This window comes from Symsagittifera roscoffensis, chromosome 3 (genome assembly GCF_963678635.1).
Source record: "Symsagittifera roscoffensis chromosome 3, txSymRosc1.1, whole genome shotgun sequence".
In the NCBI taxonomy this organism is placed as follows: Eukaryota; Metazoa; Xenacoelomorpha; order Acoela; family Convolutidae; genus Symsagittifera; species Symsagittifera roscoffensis.
The window spans coordinates 21,364,304-21,390,876 of NC_087064.1; the positions used below are offsets into that span (position 1 = coordinate 21,364,304).

The 26,573-nt window shown below is 33.6% G+C and overlaps 1 protein-coding gene across 6 annotated transcripts; it reads right to left on the bottom strand.

Annotated features, from left to right (window-relative positions):
- Positions 1–1,180: 1,180 nt before the first annotated feature.
- Positions 1,181–26,159, bottom strand: LOC134841917 (neuronal acetylcholine receptor subunit beta-4-like; the record flags this gene model as incomplete). 6 transcript variants are annotated; one of them, XM_063857989.1, is given in 8 exon segments in its annotated part: positions 1,181–1,285; positions 1,974–2,090; positions 2,638–2,747; positions 6,645–6,689; positions 6,947–7,077; positions 7,726–7,821; positions 15,031–15,989; positions 26,101–26,159. In XM_063857989.1, coding segments are annotated over 7 exon segments (623 nt in total), but the record flags the coding sequence as incomplete, so codon positions are not given.
- Between the last annotated feature and the right edge of the window lie 414 nt (positions 26,160–26,573).

The window sequence follows — 26,573 nt, forward strand, 5'->3', positions numbered from 1 at the left end:
AAATCACCTGCTAAACTGTTGCTCAAAATATGAAGATGACTCTGAGATTAGATCTCAAAAAACGGATTATTCTCCAAATCAAAGAAACTATGTAATTTTTTTACTAATTTTGTTTCCTAAATCTAAATTTTGAAAAAAAGGCAAAATTTTTTTGTAAGGATGACAAGACTTAGTTGGAGTTGATGACAAGCTAATTTATGCAAATTTTTAAAATCAAATATACTTTAAGCAAGACTGCTTGTATATCAAAGCGGATCACTGATTGTTCCCACTCTACTTTATGGCCAATTTAAAAAAACTTACAATCGTATCGGAAAAAAAAACTTAAAACTTGTTTTTCAGTTCATTTCCTTCTCGGCAAGGTTAATTACAATGGCTTATATCTAACGCCTCGTATTCTAATAAAAAGACCACTTCTTTTTGAAACGCATTAATTTGCCGCTTACGTGCGTTATAAGGACGGAATAAATTGCGCGCTTTTAATCTCAAATTGGCCAAGTTAGCTATTTTCAAACCATCATAACCTCACAAAAATTTATCATAGGTGATTTTTTTTAAATGTGTTCAAAACAACAATATCTTCCAGATGGTAAAAATCAGTCGGAAACGCTTTGTTAAAAAGACAAAAAACGATTGAATTAAAAAATTACTTCAAACATAAACATTCCGCTTTTTCTTCAAAAATTTTTTAAAAAATTTAATCAGTTGCAAAAAAGAAAATTAAACTAGGCAAGGACACGTTTCAAAGAAAAGACGCTTTTTCATTTTTAAGCATTCGAAAAGTGTTTCGTAAAAAGAGTAAATGTAAGATCTACAGTTTTTTGGAGCGAAAAATGAGATTTCAAAAATTACAGACAATTTAACCGACCTTCATCATAAGCCAACCAAGTTGATTTTTCGAACTCTTCCATAGGACAATAATGTCCCTCATTTGCGAAAAAAAAGTTGCACTCCAGGAAAATGTTTGCCAAAACAAGCTATAATTTTTTGTGGCGCCCGCAGTGGTAAATTCAAGAGTTAATCGGCCAAAAATGAGTGTTTCAAAATATTACCAAAGGCAATGGGGCAAATCTTTGAGGTGAAGAGGAGTGCCCTGAATATAATACTGAAAATAGCGAAGCTTTGTATGGGGTCAAAACATGAACCTGCATGGGATGTTAAATATGGAAATGTGAATTACGCGATGTCGAGTTGTCCACGATGGTTCTGTATGGTAATTTCGTTTGCCGTATTTATCCATGAACCGAACTTCAAAGTGCACACCTGGGCGTCATAGGGGAAGTGCCTGAAAACAACGGCAAAATAGCTAAATTGAAATGTTTCAAACGATATTTTAAGTAGCAGAAAAACTACAAAGTTATAATCTTTCATTTTAAAACACTTGAAAAGATTGAATGGCTCAATTTGCACGGAACTTTAATATAATATTCTGGTGAACTTTTTTGAAGACAATTTTCGAAATCCTTCAAAATTTGGTAATACGAAATTTTTATATTTTTATCTTTCTTATCTACCAAATTATTCATATATTCAATATTCATATATATGGGGGCGGATCTAGGATTTTCTGGAGAGGGGAGGGGGCGGATTTTTTGGGACGCGCTCCCTTTCAAAGTTAGTATATATTGCTGTCTAAGGCGCTCATTAAAGAATTGAAGAATCTGATTATCACAGGAAAAGCATGTCATGAAATAGATGTTTTTCCTGCGATAATCAGATTGTTTACTTTTTTTGAGATTAAAATGAGATTGGATATTGATCAAATTGGATTTTAATAATCTGAATATTGGATATTCGAATGGTGGAATATCTGAAAATTGGAATGTTGGATATTGATCAAATTGGAAAGTCACATTGGATATTGACCATGTGAATATTAAAGGCTGGTCATCTGAAATTGATGATTATATTTTAGGGCACTATTTGGTCTCTATGGCATAAATGGCCCCCAAAAATGAGCTCATATATCTCACTTGATGTGTATGGTGCATGTGGTGACGTATATGACGGGTGTGTCCCACTTGACATATCCCGAGGCATTGATGGACACCGGGATCACCCCGTCCTTCTCCACCTTCACCTGAATCACACTGCAACAACACAACAAACGATATTCATGACATGAATAACCATCAACAAGTTAAAATCAAAAAAGTGTGTTAGTTTAATTTGTAACTAATTGTTCACAATAAAAAAGATGACTTCTAATCCAAAAGTCAGAATTAAGCTAGGCCATTTCATATATTTCAGTCCTTTGGAGGTGGAAAGGGCGAATTTTGTTGACCCTTTTCTAGCTGAACCCGATTAACTTTCCATGCTCTCCAAAAACACCCACCTAGATGTTTCATATCAAGTTGTCAATTTCAGTTGACAACACCTCCTGGCTCTTTTACAATTTCCCGTCCCTCTTAAAATGACAATACAAATTTGTTCAAAATTGCTCATGCGGCTTTTTTAAATAAAAAAATTGTTATTAGACTATTTTCACTCTGTCGTTATCACGAACATCAAAACTTTAGATTTATACACCAAAAAACCAAAAAAGGGGACTGTAATAGAGCCCACCTCCCTTTCTATTAACTGCTTCCATCACATTCTAAGTATGTAACTTAAATGCAAGTTATTTTATTGACGCACTTGTTGTATACAACTATGTCGGGCAGCCAGATGTGTTTGGGCATGATGGTGATTTTTTTCAGGCCCCCATAGTCTTCTGGATCCCACACTAGATACTTGTCAAACCAGTGCTAAAAAGATATACACAAAATAGAAGTGAGCGCAGTAGCGGGTTGGGGCATACGGACGCATGAAAGTGACTTTTCAGCTGTGATTTAAATGCAAAAATGTTTGGTAAAATTAATGAAAAAAAAAGGTATGAGCTTTTTCGTTCTTTAGACTAATTTTAAGACTTCAAATAAGCACCGACACATTTTCGTATGAATTTGATCTCTGCTTAAACCAACTAGAACGCTCAAAAAATCATCTGATAATTTCGTAAAATCTATAAAAAAAACTTTAAGAGTACACTACACATTCATTGCCATTAGACTAGTTACATATAGATGCAATGAAAACAGATACGTGAGCTCGCTTTTCTCGAGAAACTTTTGCGTCGTTCTTTACTTTTGGCACAAAAGATTCAGATATATTCTTGTTCTCTTACGAAAACAATGCTCTGCATTGCCTGTGCCCTTATTAATTAATGTTCTGACTCCCCGTAGTTTATAGGTCATGTGAAGAATGAATTGAACCTAAGATTTGTTAGTATCCTAGAATATTTAATAGGAAGAATCAATTTTTTGGCTAGTTCTATCATAACTCCCACTCCCAGTCTATCAACTAAAAGAGCCCCATTGTTATTATTGGGTGGCGAATTAAAGGGGCAACTTTTAGCTAAGGAAGACTGAAAAAGAAAACATTTTCATGACAAGAACTTTAAAAATCTTGATTAATTAAGTAATATGATTTGTTTTAAAAAAAAATTAACGCAAACATGTACACACTTACTAGCATAGTTTGTGTATATGTGTGTGTTTCTTCTAGTCTTTTTTGTAGTTTGAAACAAAAACGATTGGCAAAACTATCTTTCAAACTAGATACGAAACCCTATGCAATTTTTGATAAGGCACAAAAAACTATAGGAATTGAAAAAAATTGCCTAAACTATTGGTTGTAATTCATAACGTTCCTTCAATCTATTACTTTTATTGAAAAATTTTTTCTGTATTTTGAATTTGATTAGTCTTCAAATTTTAGTGAGCATTTGTAGTCTTCGTTTTTTCAATTTCTGTAATTATAAGTAATATTTACAAAAGTTGAAAAACGAAGACTACAAGTACTCACTAAAGTTTGAAGACTAATCATTTTCAATATACAGAGAAAATTTTTCAATAAAAGTAATATATTGAAGGAAAGTTATGAGCTAATATCAAAAGTTTAGGCAATTGTTTTCAATTCCTATAGTTTTTTGGGCCTCATCAAAACTCATTTGTTACCAAAATTAGAATGATAGGGAAAGCGTTCCTAGATAAAAGTTAGCTAATGGTTAATTTTTGATATAATCCCTAAAAGTGGCATCTTTTCTTTGCTAGACACTATAGTACTAAAATAGATAAACCGGTCTGATCCAATATAATTTTATTGCGACTTCATGATAAAGTGGCTTTTTACTTCTCCATATCAATTCGTCCTTTTCTCTCTAAAATTCAACAAGAAAGAAAGCGCAAAATAACACAAATCATAAATGCTTCTCAGATCGTAGATCAAAAATTACATTGATCAAAGAGACCATGTTTCTTGAAATCGCTGTTTATCACCGACTTCTCGTAAAACGAATTATAAACAAGACTGCTCGTATCAGGGCAAAGCCCTGCAAATTCCGACTGTCTTTTAAGGTCTCTGGAGCAGTAATAACACGAAAAATTTAAATGTAATAAAATAAAACATATTTAAAAAAAATGAGATTTTTTGTCAAAACATCACCCACACGCCATATTAAGTACAAATTGATAAAATTTGCTCCTATTGCCAAATCAATTATGGCATATAAGCTTCCTTGAGCATTTTGGAACAATTTGTAAGATCGCGCAATAATTGTCCCGAATTGGCCATGGCAATCTTTAAACCCCCATAACAAAAAATAATCACAGGTAAAATATCTTTTCAAATTTAAGCTCACCACAACAACAGTTTTCAAATGATTTTGAAAATTGCGTCAAAAATGGCTAGTTAAAAAGCCGAATTTTGTATGAAAAAAAACCCCACCATGAAATTTGTCTGAAAAAAAACCAATAAATTATTGTGCCGACCATTAAAAATGTGTAATTTTTGTATTCCGGTGTGATTTAATTTTTTGTTCCGATCATTGAAAATGGCTAAGAACTTTTTATTAGGGTGTGTTTTAGTTGTTTTTTGTTCCGACCATTGAAAATGGATAGGAACTGATCCGACCATTGTGAACGGGTAGGAATTTTGTATTCGGGTGTGTTTTAGATTGTTTTATTTTAGTTTTTCACGCAAAGTCAGGCACCAAAAATGGCCATTGGACTGGGCGGAGTAATTTATCATATTAAAGCCCTTAGAGTTGTGATTCGAACTACATATAAAAACTTCAAAAAAACGCAGTGGCGAGAAAAGTATGAATGAACTTTTTGATTTATAAACCTATTTCGAGCAATTAAAGAGGGGTTTTTTCTAATTTCATTTTGAGAACCAAAATTTTCAGAAAAATAAAACATTTTCTGCATAACAAATTGGAAAAAAGTTTGAATTTTTGAAACTTGTTTTTGGTTTTTTGGTTTTTAGTCATTTTTCTGTAAAATTTTTTGTCCATATGGCCTATTTCAGTATGAGTGTCGAAAATGCCTTAATCACAGTTATACATCAGATCCTTTTATCCCACTCTGCGGGAAAATCTACACTATCACACTTCTTTGTAGTTTATAAAGACTGGTCGGAACATTCTGTGCTACTTGCACAGTAACCGGCTATCCTTGTTTTTTTTTTCGTTTTCAACGCAAAATCAGGTATCTCAGCTAATGATTTGACTGGGTTCAGTGATATATCATAATAAAGTCCTTTCAGTCGTGATTCGAACGACATTTAAAAAATTCAAATTTTTTTTCGCAATGTTGAAAAAAAACGGTTTGAAACTTCTGATTTTTTGTCCAATTTAGAGCGCATATTAGTAAATTTAAGGCTTGAAAATGTAGTTTACTCAGATGAACTTAGTTTTTTGGAGTTTTTAGCTTCATCTTAGGAATCAAAAATTTCCAAGTTTACTAAAACAATTTTGAAAAAAAATTTAAATGTTTTTTGGTTTTTTTGTTTTTCTTGTAATTTTTCTTCAAAAATTGTTTTCCAATTTGCATATTTTACAATGACTGACAAAAATGTCGAAGCTCTTCTCTTCTTTTTGTAAACTTTTTTTTGTTTAGTTCAAACAAACTGATTTACCGAGCTCTCCAATGTCATTATACTCAAAATTAGGTTATATTGGTTCCAAAGGCGTCTTTAGAAAGACTTTAGGGTCGGTCGGCCAAAAATAGATTTCTTAAAATAGTACCAAATTTGGGACGCTTTGGGCCGCAATGGTTTCGAACTCCTCATCATCTCCCTAAATCCGCACTGGTTTTAACCAAGAAATGGGAAAGATCTTTGTAGTCTTATGTTTTTCTCCACTTAAAATCAGGTCCTAAAAAGACGTGTTGTTGTGCAAAATCAAATGATAGTTCATAGTGAATGGAATGCCTCACAAACGCCATTGAACCAATATTTGAAACTTATTTAAAACAATTTTTTGAAATTCAAGAACAACTTTATTTTTTACTATTCAAACAAATTTAGAGTAAAGAACCATTCGTCACTTCGACGACTCGCAAAAGATTTCCATTTTAAAGAGAGTAAAAGTTTTGTAGTTATTTATTTAAGCAGGAAACATTTACTTTTGGCAGCTTTTTCCAGCGCCCTCCATGCGCCGACAAAAAATTTTAAAATATTGAATAAAAATAAAAAAGTGAAAAATAAGAGTTTATGTGCTTTTTGTAATATTTTACAAGTAGAAACTTCTCTGCTATTTTCACTACTGTCAGCTGCTCTTCATGTTTATTTTAAGATTTTATAGCTAGTAATTTTAAACAACTAACCAGTCGCTGCCAGTAAAGAACTGTTATCTGCTCTTGCTTGACATCCTGAAACAATGAATGAGCTACAAAAACTCATAGTAGGTATAGCTCGTATAGCGTTATTGGATACTTTTAAAGCAAATAGTTAATAAATGGCAATTTTTAGTTTTGATTAGCTGTTGCAACGACTGAAAACATACGATGATGCTGGGAAAATCTTCGGGTGTTTTTTTTTTTTTTTTCTTGTCCATTGTAAGAACTACAAGTAGAGTCCGATTTGGGCGAGTGTCTAGAAAGTTTTTTCAAACAATGAATTATCTTACCACATTTATGATTTGTTGTATGGCTAGGTCCACATTCACTATAACTGTCTGGTTATTGTCGAGTACTGGCCTGATAGCTGGGTTGTATCCGTTCTCTTCAAACAGCATCCGCATCAAATCCTTTGCATTTTCTATGGCACACAAATATAAACCTCAAAGTTTTCAATTGTTTGTCTAACGTGATTGCACGAAGAATTTCAAGTTTTCAATTAGGCGAGATCAGAGATCGATGTTCATTGTCGACCCCAGCGATGAAAATTTTGGCTCAAAAAGACCAGCAAAATCTAGCGAATGTTTTTGGCAAACCATCCGACAAAATATTAACATGTTGAAAGTTTGTCTCTAGAATCCAGGAATATACAGACGCAAAGTGCACAGTCTGGCCTCGTAATGAAACAACTTGTCAAAATAAATGTAAATTTTGACTTTGTATGTGGAACTTTTTTGAGTTTTTACAATAAAACGACGATTCCAAGTAACACCGCCCCTCCCACATCAGGAAATCGAAATCAATGCGACCCAAAGGGAAGGAACCTTGGGGTGAGGCTGATGCCAAATTATTGAGGTACTGAAAATTAGGGCACTTCTTTACGGCATTCACCTTGGGTCAACCAACCGTAACATTTTATAAAAAATTATATCGGCGCCAAAATAATTACTATTACTAAGGTGGAGCATAAAAACTTTTTGGGTCGCTTGAAAGAAAATTATCCTAATTTTTAGAAATGTGTGATATTCATAGAAATATATGTCAGTATTCGAATTTATGCTGTACTTACTGCTGGCTCCAGCATCCTGGACGCCCAATGAGACCATCGAAAACACAACCAGGTGCAAGTAGCAGCAAGTAAACAGAACCGAAGAAAAATTCATCTCTGAAACAGGTATCCAATTCACGCAAATGTTCGAACTTGGTCAACTTGGTCTACAATTTCTTGATGTTATATAATATTTATTAAGAGTCTCGGTAAAAATGAAAAAAAGACAAGGGTCGTTTTGTTGTATGTCAAAGAATGCCGGACCACCAAAAATAATTTTAAAATCAATGAAGCAAAAACACTAAAAACAAGTAGTATGACGTTAATACAGTGCTGATTTAAATTAACCGGACAAAACGCGTTGAAGTTGAAATTTAAAACCCGTTTTTCTCAAATTGGGTTGAGTTTAGGTGAAAACTTATGAAGACAAAACTTGCTTAAAATTTTAGCAGAGTTAATATGGTGTAATTTGTTTTGCAAAATTCGGGCCCGAAATTTTACCCCAAAAATGGGTCCCATTGGCTTTTCTTAGTTAATCCAAAATTACGCCGAAAATACCCAGTCGATCACAGACATAATTATACCAAAGTGAGACCATTACGTAGCCCAACAAATTTTAAGAAGGGTATAATCTCCAAACTAAGAAAAGCCAAAAGGACCCATTTTTGGGATAAAATTTCGGGCCCGAATTTTGCAAAACAAATTACACCATATTAACTCTGCTAAAATTTTAAGCAAGTTTTCACCTAAACTCAACCCAATTTGAGAAAAACGGGTTTTAAATTTCAACTTTAACGCGTTTTGTCCGGTTAATTTAAATCAGCACTGTATAACCTTCTTAGTTTTTTTCTGACTTCTTCGTTTAAGCCTGAATTGTCAATGTAGGAAAGAAAGAACAATCTTTGGTGTAAACTCGCGCCTTTTTATGCTTATAAGCAGGTGGAAATGCGAATAAAATGAACTCGTTGTGGCTGTATATTTGAGCACATTTCGATAACTTTCAACTTAAGTTTGATGATATCATCTGTCGGTCAACTTTTTTCTAAACACGATATAGCCTAATAAAAAATTCTAAACTGATACGTAAATTTAAGAGCATTTCGAATGGTCTGTTTTTGAAGTTGTTGTTATCTATATATTTCTTGCTAATCAAAATTCAAAGCATAAGGACTAATGCATCAAGACAAGTACGTGACTCGCATTTGATCAACGAAAACTTTTTCATCCCAAATGCTAGGAGAATTTTTGATTTATTTAAACAAAAACACATAAAGAAGATAAACTTCAAAGAAACTTTCACGACCTATTCTGATTGATGACCGAAATAAAAAAGATATGACTATAAAACGATTCAGAAGATCGCTAATTTAGTTCTGAATTTTCGAGATCCATTTGAGCATTAGTGAAACCTGGGTAGGTGCTTTAAATTTTTTATTAAAACATGGCCACTTTTCATTATTGACCAGAAGAAACTTGTTCTTCGCAGAATTAAAAGAAAAAAGCTACCGTAAAACAAATAGTTTAACTCACCAAAAGAACAAATAGCTTACCCAGAGAAACGTATGACAGAGGTTTGAGCGTTTTTTGTCAAATTGTATTTTCAATGTTGTCGTTATGATTAAAATCAAACATTTAGCGTATAATCAACGTGTTATATTTGCCGTATAGTCTAAAAAGTATAGCGTATAATCAAACAGAGCATAAGAAAAATGTTGCATGAAAAGTTCGCCTGAACAATCTTCTATTTAAATGAACTATTATAAGAGTTTCCAGTGACTGAACAACTAGCAAAGAAAACGGTTCCAATGAACTATTATAAGAGTTTCCAGTGACTGAACAACTAGCAAAGAAAACGGTTCCATTTTTTTTCGATTTTTTTCAAGACAACTTTTATTTTTGGTAAACAAAAAAAGATTTTTTTTCCATATATCAAGTTCTTTTCTGGGAAATTTAGTATATATATTGAAACGGAACCGAAAATATCAAAATATTCTACTTTTTTCCGACATTCGTAACAAAAATAACGGAATATTTGTGCTCCGGGTGGGTTTTTTTTCTTCAGACAAAATTTTTGAATGTTTAACTAGCCATTTCTGACGGGATTTTTCAAATATCATTTAAAAGGTCTTATTGTCTTGATCTTAATGTTTCACCTGTGATCATTTTTCGCAAAGTTATGGGGATTTTAAGATAGCCATTTTGGCCAATTTGGGACAATTATCGTGCGATATATTTCGCGCAATTAACGCGTAAGCGGGTATTCAATCCGTTTTAGAAATCGTTCCAAATTGGTTGAAAGAAGCTTATTGTTCCGACTTTCGAAAAAAAAACGGAATATTTATGTTCGGTGTGGTTTTTTTTATTCAGTAAAATTTCGCCGATTGAAGAGTTTTCGACAAAAAAAATTATACCCCATTGAACATATCGAATTCCTGAGTTCAAATGAAAAAATATAATTTACCTGCGATTATTTTTTGTAAGGTTATGGGGGTTTGAAAATTGCAAAATAGCCAAGTTTTGGACTGAATTATGCGCGCTTTGAAGAAATTAATGATCAAATTGCGGTAGATCAAATTGCTGAGAGCGTAACGGGAATTATTTGTGCATGGAGATTTATCCCGCACAACAAAATCGTTCCAAATTGAATTGAGGCTAGCTAATTGGTTGTGATATTTTCGTGCGGCTCAAAATTTTAAATTTTGATTTTGTCCAAAATTTACAGGTTTTCAATATTGTCTTTTCCCAAAAAATATTCGAAATGAATTAAGGGACAGTCGAAACATTCAGGGCTCTGCCTTGATATACGAGCAGTCTTGTATTTGTTTGGGCAAGGTAAGTACAGACGCTCTGCTCAGTAATTGACAATGTTCTACAAATTTATAATTTAAATTACAATTTTGTAGAAAATTGTCAATTTTATTTTGACCTTCATTTATAAGAGTTTTGTTGTTACAACTGTAACAACAGAACTCTTTTAAATGGAGGTCAAAATTAATCTTACGTTTAGCTCATTGAAATATTACATCAAATTTGAGACTAATATATGAAAAAAAAAACGATGGAAAAAGTTTTGAAAAGAGTTGCAGGCTGCTTTTGAAGTACCCTAGAGCTCCAAATTATAACTTCAATATCTATGCATCAAAACGATACTAATGAGAAGAAACATTTCGCAATGAGAAAAATTGTATGAGAAAACTTAGAGTTGAAATGTTAAAGGAGGTCATCAAAAAAGACAAACACTGAAACAGCTTGGTCTACAAAAAGAAATTTCTCAAATTTTTTGACCGTGAAAATACTATAAAATTTGTCAGTGCCCAGGTTGACCTCTCTACACCGAAATGCTTATCATACAATTCCATACAACAAAAATCATTATCATACAATTCCATACTTCAACTGTATGGAGAAAATGTTTGTCAAATAATTTTCATACATTTTCGAAAAACAATAGAAAAAAATTAAACCATTTCTGCGGTTTTTTGAGAACAGTTGAACAGACTTTAAATGTTGAACTGATTTTAAATTTGTTTGAAAAAAATACTGGCCATACAATTTCCATATACAACACAAAAGTTTTTCCAAGTAACTTTGAAAATTTGCCCCAAAAATTTTTTTGTTTTTTTTTCAAACGCAAATCGAATTTTGTACGCAAACAAACATTTTCCGAAAATTTTTTTTGCATGCAAATTTTAATTTTTTGGGTGCATAACGTAGTCCTGGATACGGTAATGTTGGCTTTTTTTCTTTTCACTTAATTGTTTTTTATTCAAAAACGCTGAAAATTCCTGTTTCTTTTGTATGGCGTGTTTATGTATGCCTTGATCAATGTCTGATAATTTGAAAATTCACAAATTTAAAATAGTCATCATTGAAAGATTTTGCCAAAAATTAAAAGTTTATTACTTTTGTTATATCATTTGTGAAAGACAGCTCGAAGACATTTCAGGTCGTTTTCTATGCATTGTAAATGGAAGACCGACCAGCCTTTGGTGCTTTCAGTAACCAAGTCTTTGTCACTTGTGTTCGGTTGCAAACACAATCGAAAATTTGCCAGAAAATAAACTACTCTTTGGTTTATGGCGAAAACACCTATTATACAATTTCCATTTATGGGAAAATCTTTATTATAAAGATTTCATACAACTTTCTGCACGTATGGAATTGTATGATAAGAAATTTCCCATTGTATGACAAGCATTTTTGGTCAACCCGGGTGATTTGTCACTTTTGGTGATTTTTTTATTCACTCACGTCTTATAATAATCTCATCTTGCTTACTCTTATTCCCAAAACAATCGTGTTAAAAAGAATCAGTCTTAGCAACAGTTACCTTGAGCGTTGATGGAGATTAAATACGCTTCTAAGACATTTTAAAACAATTTTAGCTGTGATAAAACTGGTTATGTAACAAAAAATAGACACGTCATAAAGTTGACAACTACTATACTAACCAATCAAAACCGAAAACAGGAAGCAAACTTAGGAAATAAATATTTATTAATTATTTATTTCCTTAATTTGCTTTCTGCTTTATGAAATAAAGGTTGTCTACTTTTTGACCCCAGTCCAATAAAATTAGATTTTGTTGGTTCCATTGCATAGTCGCTTGTCAAAAGACTCCATTACCTCAAATTCAGGTTTTTGTATTCAGCTCCAATAACTTGTTTTGACAACAGTTATCAATAAATAAGTTTCTGTGCACCGGTGGTATCTGTCACGCAAGATTTAAACGATCGTTCTTGTCGATCATTTGAAACCGGATCATAGCCATTCTAAGAAATTGGAATTATAATTACGGATCTCTTAAGATTTGTAGAGGGGGAGAAGTATCCATACACGAGGAGCTGGATTAGTCTTTGGCATGGATTGATATCCGTTATTAGGTTTCATTGATGGGGGTTCTTAAGAAAATCAAATCATCTAACCTTTCATTTGGAGTTTTTTCAAAGATCCACAGAGTTAGAGAGATCATTAAAAAAAGATAATTGTCCTGTCTTAAAAGAAAAGTATTTTAAAAATAATTTCAAGCGGTCGAAACTGAATTGAATTACTAAAACAAGGAATTGTATTGGGTTTTACTAAGCATTTTGACAAGTCTTCTTTCTTAGTAAACCTCGTTAGTAAGAAAAATAGTTTGTTAAGTGTTTACTAAAATAACTTGTCATGTATCTCTATCACAGTCAAATTTCCGCTTCTGTTTTCTCACCGTTTGATACCACTCGAAATAATACCCATATGCGAGGTGCATTTTCTAACCACCCGTTCGTCAAATCCTTCCCTTTAGATAATGAAATAAAAAATGAATGTGATCAAATTTGAACACCATTTGCAGACGGGCTCTTTATCAATTCAATTTAACTAAACAAATTAAATAGCGCGACAGGAGGTTGTTTCAATTGATTCTCAATGAATTTTTTATGCTGCAATTTCTTTGCCTCTCTTGGTAAGAATTTGTTGATGGAAGATGGTCCCCTCAAGAGGCACCCTCACAAAAAACTTGAATTTTAAAATCATGTTCTGATGAAAAAAGGGTTAATTTTTTCAGATTTTTTAATTTGTGCTTTCAGATTTTTTAATTTGTGCTTTCAGATTTTTTTCTCGAAGATTTAAAGTTTGTTGTTTTGGCATTCTTCTCGACGAGTTGTTCAGGTTATTTAATTTTTGAAGTAGTGAGGGATTTTTGGTATAAAAACCTTCTCCTAAAAAACCCTAGAAATATTTCCGTTTATTTTTTCAACCGGTTTTCAATGAATTTTCTAAGTTTAACTTTTTGCTTATACGCGGGAATTTGTGAAGCTGCAAGGGTCCCCAAGAGAAAACCTAAAGTTTTTTAAGTAGCTCCTTCCAGTAACTTTTTAATTATGTTTTCAGGTTTATCTTAGGCAAACGTGGGAGTTCACTAGTATTCGCGGATTTCTCTGAGAGAGGCCTGAAAAAGTTCCGGATTTGTCGATTTCAATAACTCTCAATGAGTTTTTCAGACTGATTTATAAAAACGCCTAAAAAGGTTTAAAATTACCTGATCATACTTTAAGCAAAATTCCAAATTTTTGAATTTGCGTTTGAGTAATTTTGTCAAAATATGCGAAATGAAGCTTAGAGTTTTCATTGTTCTCGTTTTCATTTCCTCCTAAAAAGATAAATGAAATTAATCCTTGTTTTCGGGACAACTGCAAAATTGGTTATTATATTTTAGCAAATGTTAATTTCAATTGATGTGCTGATTCTCTAGTTCATCGTTTTGGTGGTGTTATTCTTGATTTTTAAATTTTTTTTAAACTACACCGTTTTCTACTGTTTCGATTTCAAAAACTATATATGTTTATCATCAATTTAATAAAAATCTACTTTTTTTTAGATTTATGGTTTTCATCTAGTTTTTTTTGTAATAAATCTAGTTTTTTTGTGTATTGATTTTTGGTTAAAAAATTATCAAATTTATCAAAAACTTCAAAAATTATATATGTTTATCATCAGTTCAATATAAATCTACTTTTTTAAATTAAATTTAAATTAAAATGAAGAAAAATTTCGCTCAGATACGTTATTACATTTGTACCACACTTCTGCACTTGTTTGATTGTGAGCCTGAAAACAGTCTATGATTTTCTAGATAAATTCCGTCCCTTTGAGAGAAATTGGACAAAAATTAGTTTAAACTCATCGAGGGTGAAGGTGGTGGCGGTACTTTTTAAGCGCTGATTTCTTCGCCACACGTTGCTCACGCTACATCTATGAAAATAACCTTAAATGGATATAAAATGCACACGAATTTAACCATCAAATTGACACCTTTAAAAACATTTTGGAATAATCGTGCAAGTTTTTCAAAAAAAAAATTCGAGAAGTGTGAAATTCAGGATAACTATAACTTTTTACGAGAGTTTACCAAATTATGCTATAATGAAAGGCAACGAGGAGTATTTGTGAGAAAAAAAGCTCTTCTCGGTATCATTCATCTTGTAAGATTCTTGTAAGGTTTTGCACTCGTGTTGCAAGATTCTTTTTTTTTAGATTGAAAATTTCCGACTAACTTAGTTCTTTCAAGTTTTTTGCAACATTTTAGCCAAATTTTGCAAACCGATTTGAGAATGCGAGGTTTGGAAGATATGGTTTTGATTTGCAATAAATGAACAGAAAAATGTGTTCATTTTGCAATATTCTTGCAGGGTTTTACAATAATCTTGCATGATTTGCATTCCAAGTACACTAAGGCGATCACCTAATCTTTTTAATCGCCTAAACTTTTCCGGAAAAAACGGTGACTGGCATTAAGTTCCAGTGCCTTTGCAAGTCAGAATCGTACTAAAAGACAATAATCCTCACCAATTTCAAATTTCCTCATTTTTTCTGAGTCGGAAAGCGCGTAAACGTATATTTTCCAAATCTAGAGCTCTAAAATTTAAGATAGTTCAAAAGTTCTCCAGCTTTCTGGTATTATCTTCAAATGGACTGTTAATAAATTGGAAAAATAAACGGCTGGACGCTGGGGTAAAAAACGGCTGTGGAATTATGGCCGAGATTTGTTGAAAACGAAGGTGCCGATTAACTTCTAATCTCCCAAATAATTGCAATAAACACAATGGATGCCGAGCAAATAAAATCGGTTTTACTATTCACAGAAAGAGAAGAAATCAATAATTTAGCAGATTGTGTGGATTCGAAAGTAATTTTTGCTATCACTCCTGTAAGGTTTTCAACTGTAATTACACCATATAGGTACAATAAATTTAACATATATAATTTTATTGAATTGTGTAGAATGTGTAGGCTATATTCATAAAGTCAGAAATAAAATTTCTTGAGGCAAAAAACAAACTAAGAGACAAGAGAAATATTTTAACCCTCGTTCTACGATCTATAAATGAACCAAACTTGTGAGTAGTTTCAGGAAATAAATAAATATTATTTCAAAGAAAATATCAGAGTTTGTTCATTCCCGAGCGCGGGTGACTATCGATATGAAAATGGCGTTCAATCGCTCTAGCAAAAGTAAAAGGACGATGACGTAAAAATTGGGATATCCAGCAGAAAGAAGATGCTCAATTCAATGGTCTCAAAAATAAGCTAAAAGCACAACAAAACGACAATATTTACCATTTGGTATCAAATAGAACTCGTTTGAAAAAAAAAACTGAAAGCGCCGTTTAATTATATTGGGGTTGAATGATCACATAATTGTAACATGGTGTGTGTAACAATTGTAACTTGGTGTGTGTCAGGAAGCAAATAAATAAATAATTGGAGAATGTCTGAAGGAAATAGTCACAGGATTGTTTACTTGACTAAGTATGAAATATGCGTTCAAATTGCACTGGAAACTTTGATAGAGATCGTTCAAAGCCTTTTCTAATAAATGTTCCCAGGGGCTTTTTTCTAAACCCAGACGGTTTATTTTCAATTATGTCGTTAAACTGATTGTTCGGAGCAAATTCAAAGGTGCAAATGCAATGAGGTCTGAAAATTAAATTTAAAGCCTCGTTTTCCTTAAATCGTGCTGAAACCGATAAATATCATGAAGCCAAGGTCTAATCAGAGCGGTTTGGTCAAAACCTGGCAAAATTTCAGAAAAACTGGCAACGCTAGCCACTGTCAAGCAGAATTTTTGACGTTACTTGAGTGAAAAACAATTTTTTTTATTTCTGGAGACAAATACTTAATTTCTAATCTAAATATCTGAAGAGATTTGCATGGTGAAAATTTTTGAATTTTGCCAACAGCTTGCATAATGATGAGAAACCGTTTTAATACTAATCTACTCCGTTAAAATGCTATTTTCAGGGTTTTCGAAACCAATGTATGTGCTACGCATGATTAGTCATTTTCCATACAAATCATGCATGGATGTGCATGGTTGCGCATTATCTTCTATGGTGGGCAACCCGGGACATTCTTTTTGAATTGTTGAAACAAAGCAGGGGTTTCTTAAATTTATTTATGTCTGGTTGATCATATTTCTGATCAAAAAATAGCCAAATCTAGGCTCATTCTTGCTTGGGGCTCGTACCCGGGTTGAGGTGCTCACTCAATGTTTCGATCGTCTCGACCGAAAATCGGTATGTTTCAACGCTCTCGACCAAAGTTCGGTATGTTTCGACCGTGCTCGACCGAAACAAATGTACTCGACTGTGCTTGCCCAGAAAAAATGTAGCCGACCCCAACAAGATTTTATTCAATCTTGCTCGACTGAATTCAGCTATGTTTTGACTTTCAAACAACATGAGTTATCCACTTTTAAACGTTATCATTCATGCTTTTCGGGTAACATATTGAGATGATTTTTGTCAGAATTAATTGATTAAAATTATTTGCAATTTAAATGTTTTGTAAAAAAGATTAACTGTTTTTGAGCTATTTTCTTTCATCTTCTGAAATACTGTTGTTATTTGAAAAATTATTCTCTATGCCTCCAAATTACCGCGGGTAAATCTGCATTTGTCGACCGTGTTCGAGGTTTGTTTCGACCGGGCTGGAGGTATATTTCGATTGTGCTGAAGGGTATGATTCGACCGTACTCAGAGTATGTTTCGACCGTGCTCGACCATGCTGGAGCTATGTTTCGATCGATCTTGCTCGAGGTATGTTTTCATCCTGCCATAGGTATGTTTTGACCGTGCTCGAGGTAAGTTGTGACCGTGCTCGAGCTACGTTTCCAAGTTGCGCTCCGCCCAAACCCCAGTCTCGGCTATTCTTTTTCGATCAAGCACAATCTTGCACTCGAGTTTGAAAGTCATAACAAAGAATGAGCACCTCGTTCCGGAAACCCTTGATCTACCGTTATCTAGACGTTTATGTTAACAGCTCGGCCACATGTCCTGCGATCTTGAATTAGTAGCAACCTAAATGCATAGTAACACTTGTTTTAACAAGTGTTAATTTGCATTGTATTGCTGTGATTTTTGCATACACTCAAAAAATGTATCTCGATGCAATTGAGCAGTTCTTCAGTTTTAGAAATATTTTCCAGAAATTGTATATTTTCAATGTTAGATGAGAAATTTTTAATTTCTATACAGGAAACACTGAAAATTAGTTAGTTTCGCTTTAATTTTCCACCCAGATTAAAGGCTTTTGTTGAGTAAGGGTGTGATTCTCAATGATCAAAGTCACATGTGTTTCTTAAAACTCTTTCCGATTTTTCTTGATTTTGATTTCCATTATATTCAGAAACTCACATCCGTGAAGCTAAAAAACACTAAGTTGCTGTAATCCTTTCATTGCAGACTGAATTTTCCAGCATAAGCCTACTCATGAAAGAGGTTCTAGAAACATATTGTTTTCTACACAAATCATCTACATAACCATAGTTTCAAAGAGGATTTTTTTTTCAAACAAATTGTCTGACTTTAAATATTTTGATTTTTGGCAGTTAATTTTCATTATGCAAGAGATCCTTAGAAGTTTTCTTTTCATCAAATGAAATGTGTTCATAATCCCTAACTAGACTTAAACTTCGACTTAATCAGAGATACATTATTTACTCCTACTTCATTATTTACGCACACTAGAAAAACAAACTAAAAAATAATCAGTCTTTAATTTGTGTCTAATAAACTACCTGTACTCTAAGTCAGCCTGAGTCTTGTAGATTGATTGACTGTTCTCCAACCCTGATCGCAACTCAAAAACCTTACATAAGATCTGCTTAAATTGAAGCCACAATTTTAAATAGTGCACATATTGAGAGAGCGTCTAATAGCTCGCAGGAACCCTTTCATAAGCTCCTCAAGCGTAGTCTTGTTTTGGATACACGCGTAGCATAAAAACTTTAAGCAATGCCACAAGTTAGATGAACGTAACAGTTTGAGGAACTACCCGGGTCGAGGTACTCGATTTATGTTTCATCTTTCTCGGCCCGTATGTATAGACTTTCTCAACCGAAAAACGGATGTTTGACCCTCTCGACCAAAAATCGATATTTTTAGACTTTCTCGACCAAAAATTGATATTTTTGGATTTTCTCGACTGTCTTGATCGACGTTTTAAAAAAATTTATTTGAACGGCCCCGCATAATAATTTTTTGATTTTCTCGACCAAAAAATAGGTATGTTTTGGCCGTTTTTAATCTCTCCACCGTCTCGTATCTTCGTCTGTTATAGAAACTTATAGTTCTACTGTGCTCGACATATGTTTCGACTGAGCTCGACCACAGTTTCGACCGTTCTCGACCTATTTATCGACTGTAATCTACCTATGTCAAACATGCATCTTTAAATCAAATCATTTCAATTTGTTAGACAATTTTTCAAATGCAATTTTTATTATTGGGGGGGGGGGGTGTTTGGGTTAACCTAAAAGACCCGACATTTTTTGACAGTGATTGATCTATTTTTTGACCTATGCTTAAATTTTCTTGACCAAAATTGGGTGTATTCTATGTGTGCTTGACCTATGCTAAGGCTGAGCTTGACCTAAATTTTGACTGTGCTCGACCTATTTTTTGACTTTCTCGATCACAATGGGTATGTTTTGATGTGCTTCTCCTGTGTTGTGACTTTCTCGACTTTCTTGACTATCAAATAACATGAATAACTTGACAAAAACTTAAAATGCTTGCTTTTCAGTTGATTTTTTGTGATGTTGCTTTAAATTTAATTGCAAACAGAAAGTGATATGCAATACTCTGGCATCGAAAACTATTTTTTCCGTATTGAATCTTCATTTTTGCTTTCTTACAAATCTGGACTAAAAATGTTGATCTGAAAACTGATGTTTGAGAGAAAACTTTAGCGGATGTTGTTTTTCCTTACCGCAGGAACCTTTAGATCTCGAAAAATTAAAGGGTTCCCTTAAAAATGATCTCCGCAAAAGATTATTGCTGATTGCAACTGTCAGACCGAAATATTTTCTTTGCCGTTTTTTTTTCTGTTTCCAATTGGAAATTAATGAAAATCTTTTAAAAAAACAATCGACTTATGTTTTGGCTGTGCTCAACCCTTATTCCGTTTTTCTCAACCAAAATCAGGTACCTTTTGACCTAGTTTTTGACTCTCTCTACCAAAATCAAGTGTGTTTTGATTGTGCTTGACCTGTTTCGACTTTCAAGACCAAATTTTGGTATATTTCGACAGTGCTCGACGTACGTTTCAACTCTCTCGACCAAAATTGGGTATGTTTGTCTTTGTTCTCGACTTAAAATTGCTTCTAGACCGCGGAATTTCAGCCGCAAAACTGCACTAGTTTGACTTTAAAAAATGAAACATAAGTCGAACACCTCGGCAATGGTAAAATATCAATGAGAAGCAAAATTGAATCTCATTCAACCAACAAAACTTTATTTCAAACATAAATCAAGAAGAAACCTTATGTTACACGATTACACGACAACTAGCAAAATAAGACGAAGTAACCATACTGCATTCAAAATGACATTTTTTAAAATTCCATTTCAATTTCAGTTCTCAAAAATATTTTGGAAAACTGAATAGTCTCAATGTTGACGTCTTTTTTTGGCGCTAGAAAGTAGATTTTCTAAAAATAACTTGCGTTACGAGATGCTGAGGCAATGTTCTTTTGGCAGAGATGTATTTATCCCAAAAAGGGGCTTGGAAAACCCCTAAGAGTTGATCTAATGGAGGTTAGATTGACTCAAGGTGGTCCTTCATGGATCACCTTCAGAGTCCCAAAAAATAGTTTGATTAGAGCTGATCCAATGAAAGCAATATGATTTCAAAAATACAATCAATTTTTCCCATTAAGTTACTCAAAAAACAACGAAAGAAAAATAAAACTTCACTATCAAACTTATAAAAACAAACAGATAAAGCTAAGAAAATAATTTTTCATATAAAAACTCGGAAATTCGTTTAAAAGACTTGAAAAAAAAACGAAATAAGCTTTGACACATTGTTTTTAGATTTGGAACTACAAAACAAAGTATTCTGAAACACGAGCAAAAAATAAAGAATTGAAATTGCAAAAATTAATTAACACATGATAAAATACCCTGGCATAGAGGAACCTCTAAACTCAGCAACAATTACTTCAGAGCGAAAAAGTTATTAATTGCTTGCAAACTGCAAGAGTTTACTTTTAACTGGAAAAGTTTTTCTGAAAAAAAAAAATGGCTTGAAACGATTTCGTCACAATTATTGAGAGCTTGTTTTTGATTTATCATCTTGCATTCTCGTTAAACTGGGTGTTATAACAAAATAATTGCTGCGGGAAGAGACAGCTCAAACGACAAGATCAGTTATTTAAAATAGCAGAGGAAACGCGAGGCACTTAGAAAAAGAGGTTCGGAATTTGAAAAAAAAGTTACTAAATAAATGGTTTCAAATCTATGAAAAAAATTCATTTTGATATGGAAGAGGCTGGAAACGCAAAAATGAAACTCGCGCATGAGCAGCGTTTTGATGGAAAAATCAATTTTTTAATTCCAAAAAAATCGACGTGATCAATGAAACTATTACCTTTTCCAAGTAATAATTGAGAACTGAAATTGAAATAGATGAAAAAAGTCACTTTATGCATGGGAGCTGGAAAATATTTTACAAGTTTTTTTTAGTCATTCACTTTTTTTCACAACAAGTCTGTAATAAAGAAAAACGTCAAGGGCGACGCAAATTTTTTGACCACGTGAACAAAAGCGAATTTAATCCAGCCCCTGCCGAAAGCTTAAGCATAAACAAAAACAGCTGTTCGACAAACTGGCCTCGGCGCCGTAACGAACAAACATGTGCCTTTGGTCGCATCGGCAAGCAATGTCTCAAAGTGAATAGTGACGAGTACTCAAAAATTTTGAGAATTGTTTGAAGTTATTTTTTAGTTTTAGTGCAAACTTTGAACGATTTTTTCCCTCAAAAAAGAATATATAAGTATCAGGTAGGGTTAAAATGACCATAAAAGCAAAAAATATATATTTTAGCAAAATGTTTTTTTACTGGAAAACATAACATTGCTTCTGAAAACCGCCACAAAAACCTTCCAAAGTCAAAAAACGATTTGATAACAGAAACCTGGTTGAAGAAAGATCTTCTAGGTAGCCAATTTCAATTAAAGAGGTACCAATTTTAAAATTTTTGTTCATGAAAAAAAGGAGAAGACTTTTTAATTTTGTGTTAGAGAAATCATGAGGTTTTGAACTACTTGATTTTACATGCCACCCATTTCAGAACCTTGGAAGAATTTCATTAGCACTATGGTAGTTTGATGATGCAATTTTGTGTAATGAAAAAAAAGGAAATAAAGGCCCAGAATTGTTATTGGAGGATCCAAATGATATTATAGAAGAGCTGCCTACGCGTCCAGAAATGCCCGACACCTGTGAAAAACGGCTGCTATTGCAGCAAGAGATCTGAGAGAGCAATTAGCTCCAGAATTGAACACTCTGAAATTCAACAAAGAAAAAGCGAGAGGACGAAAGTGTCGCAATAACGTATACTGCTTCGAAGTGCGATTGTTCTGTGCAATAAGCACAAAAAGATTTTAAAAATTTGTGTAAAAGAAGCCTCGCGTAGAATTTTTCAAAAGGATTGAGCGTAACAAGCGATCAAACGAGCGTATCAAACAAAAATGAACAAGCGAAGGAGGCATTCAAAAACGTAATGAGCGTGTCTTACGAGAGGCGTAATTGTTCAATCGAGCTCAAAAGTCTAGCAAATCACTGGAGGCGTTGCACGCCGCTCCAACTGCAAAAGAAGCTGAAAAGCTGAAAACACTGGAAAAAAAAAGAAAATGAAAGAGACTTTTCCATTTCTTGGAGGAGAAACAAAACGCTACAAGATACTTTTACGGTTGAAGCATTTGTGTCACGAGTTATATCGCAGCAGGTATCCGAAAAAGAATTGGGCGATAATAACAAAATTGATACTTCTAATGGCGGTGAAAAGCCAGAATCAACACAACAAAACAAAAATAAGCAGTGACGAGTATAACAACCGTTACTCAATAAACCCGATTAAACGAATAACCAGAGACCTTGCAATGGACACGGAATAACATTACAAAATGATTTTTTTGCAATTAACCAGCATTGAAAAATGTAAAAACACTGCAAAAAATCTAACAGTTTTTTCTAAGTTTGCACATCACAACAAATTAGCGAAATAGCGATTATTATGTTGAATCAGAAAAAGATGGGAACCTGGTATAAAACTTCAATTCATGCAAGGAATTCGATATTATGTCGATACAAACAACACCAGTTATATAGAGCGAAAAAATGTTTCAGAACAGGGCATACAACATGAATCAACTGCACGAGCAGTCAGCTGAAAAACTGAGCAATAGTAAAAATGACCTACACGTGACCCCAAAGTCGAATAAATAATTCAAACAAACAAAAAAAACGAAGTCATATAGGGCGATAGTACGAATCAACAATCACATATTTCACTTGACACTGGATAAGGGTAGCTCAGTATCGCCTCTCAATTGGGCAATGATGATGCAATTGGGAAACGGTGATACATGCAATTTATAGACAACTCGAATAAAAAAGATTTACTCCGTCCGAAAACTAGAAGCTACCAGCACAGTTTGGAGACTAAAACAAACAACCTCTTGTGACTTTGCTTGCATGTTCTATGAAGTCCTGTTCTAAATTCAAAAAATAAATATTCAAGGTGCCCTAGTTTAGAAAAACACCAATCCAGAGGCCCAATAAAAAAAAAAGAATAAAATTGACGGCCCAAAATTTTATTTTTAATTTTGACAACCGCACAAGCAGCTGCTTCATGAAACAATCATAATAAAAATAATGAAAAAAGAAGAATCGGTAAAACTCACACTTGATGCAAAACCGATTATTTGACAGCTACTAAAAAACATTGGATGCTCACTGTGGAAGAACTTTTGGATGAAACAGGACAATTTGCAATATCAGAAAACGAAACGAAAAAACTTAGTTGAAATTGCTCCCAGTATTTTGGGCCGTAGAACGGTCAAACACTACTTTTTGGGGAATTAATTTGTTTTTGCCACCTTTCTCAAAGCCTAACTGCATAATTCGACATCAAAAGGTCAAGTCAAGTATGTCCAATAACGATTAACAAACTGTGCGGATCGATTATTGTCGCATGAGCTTCAACTCGTTCACATCTCGTGAAAAAATACACATCTCGTACTACAGAAAGTAACTGTAGATGATCCTATTATCCGTCTCGCAAACCAAATGGGAACTCTGAACTAGCCAAAAAAATTGTGGCAACAGCTATCGAGCAATTTCAGGAGGAACTCGACAGTAACAGTAGGGTGAAAGACACGGTAGATCTAATCTAGAACAGAAAAATTCTAGATCAATCAACCTGATCGTTCAGAAAAGAAACCAACAACAGAAGCTTTATTTACATGGGAGTCATGGATCGGACAATTTTTCCTAGCCGTAAATTTAAGAGAACATTGCAACGCCAATATCTTATTACGGGAACCAGCTGAAATTTTCGACGACCCACCTCCCCGATCAGAAAGAAAAGGAGAATCAGAAAACCAAACCGAAGAAGCCAGCTGCATCGCAAGAGATCAAGCTGAAATCCGCAAAACAAACGAAATCAACAAGGAAAGAAGGAAAAAGGGACCGAAAATCGGCCCAAATGTGTTCTTCCACGAAGCGGATTAAAGAATCAAATCGCGGTTATTCTTTTCCTTGGGATCAGAAAGTAAGAAAAATTTTTTACCAAGCCACGCTCACATAAACATCGCATGATCAGCTTCCGCGACTTTTATAATCATTCCAAGACAAAAAATACATAATCGAAAGAATAAACCTCTACAACTCCCAACAACTAGATCGGGAAAGTCTATAAACATTTTTTCTGAGTTTCTCGGGCCAGGCCTCCCAATGCGGTTGGGCAATCGAAAATGAAAAAGAAGTTGTCCACGACATTTTAATCGCTAAGATGAAGTTTAAAGAAATCCAACGTGACGTTTGCATCAAACCACAAAACACATCTCAAAGAAACTTGGATAGATTTTGAGCAGCTTAATTTGCCGCTAATAAGTGATGCGTCAAAAAACTGCAAAAGGCACACAATAATTAACCCAAACTTGTTACATTCAAATCCTCAGTTTGAAGTTGTGTTTGTATAAATGTAAGTATGATATATGAAAGTATGTAAGTAGGTAAGTATATGTGTATGTATAAATGTATGCATGTAAGCATGTATATGAATGCAAAAATATTTTTATGTGTGCATGTATGTACGAATGTGTGTATGTGCTTTTATAATAGCAGTAGTTTTGTCCATCACAATCCTGTGACATTCTACTCCGATGTTCTTGTGATAGCTAGCAACAAATTGTGTTGCATTCAAATTTATTGCAACGGCAACTTGATGTACTGTCAAAATGATGCTCCAGAGATCGATACTGCAAAAACAGAAACCATCAATTTCAGGTAAGCTGGACAGTTATTAAGTAGAAATCAGTTAACATTGAAATATCAAACCTAAAAATACAGTTGGTTCTTAAAGCAAAAAAATCTGACAAAGTGTAGGTTTCTAGGTTTATTATTCGCTCAATGTTTTGACTGTGCTCGACTTTTATTTTGACATTTTGAGTGCTCAATCTATGTTTCGACAGTGCTCGGCTTATATTTTGACTCTGTTTGACCTATGATTCGATTGTGCTCGATTTATGTTTCGATTGCGCTCGATCTATGTTTTGACTATGCTCAATTTATGTTTTGACTGTGCTCGACCTATGTTTCGACTGTTTTCGACCTAGCTGAAATAAGCTGAAAAAAAACTTCTTCATACAGCTCTGAGATAGCTCGGAAGTCCTTTAGTTTGAATTAAAATGTACGTCGTTCTACAGTTTATAGTTTCTTGTTGAAAACTCTTTGCGCGCTCTCAATAATATTTTCATCCTGACTTTGCTCTCAATAATAACTTTATGCCTCATTTCGAAATATTGCATAATCTGAATGAATCATCCCGTCCGCACTACAAACCCCGGGTCGAGGTGCTTGATTTAAGTTTTTATCGACCAAAGTTAAATTGTGTATGTTTCAACGCTTTCTATCAAAATTGGGTATGTTTCGACTTTGTGCTCGACTCAAATTTGTTTCTCGACCGCGGAATTTCTGTCGCAAAACTGCAGCTGCTCGATCTTCAAAGTCGAAATTTCAATCGAGCAAATCGCCCCGGGACTTATTTTAAGTCACTAAAATTTTTGTTGACTACACTATTGGCTCCAAAAAAAGTTAGAAAAGCAACGAAAAAAAATGATGAGTCAATTGATATTCCTACCCAAAGATCAGTAAGAGATAAAATTATTTATTATCTTCAACAATTCAAACCTGATCAATAATTCCTCTCAAATTTTTGTCTGTTTATTTTTTGTTTACAAAACTTTCAGATAGAAAAATGAGTGGGGATGTTGAAACGGAAAAAAGCCAAGAGCAATTAAAAATTCAAATTGAATGACAAGTATCAGGCAATTGAACAGGTGTTAACTGATTCAGCCTGTATGAAGTATTCATGAAAATTATTAAATTCATTTGAAGGGCTTGAATGTTTTATGATGAAGCTATGCACTGCTAGAATATAAAGCAAATAGGAAACATTGAATGACACTTTAACTATATGTTGGTGTTTTTGACTGATGCTGTATAAAATTGAACAGTTGTTGTTGTTTTTGCGATTAGTTGTAATTTAATGAGGAGCGGAAACGTCAAATTTGCAAAGCACTGATTGCTTAAAGCGTAAAAAAGTGTATAAAGTGAAGGAAGTAATTAAATTAATTATATGGCTTGAATGTTTTATGATGAAGCCACGCATTGCTAGAACGAAATACAACTTGGAGAAGATGAATGGCACTTTAAATTTTTATCGATATCTTTGACTGATGCTGAAAAAAATAGGACGGCTGTTGTTGCTTTCGCAACTAAATAAAATTTAATGAGCAGCGGAAACATCAAATTCGCAAA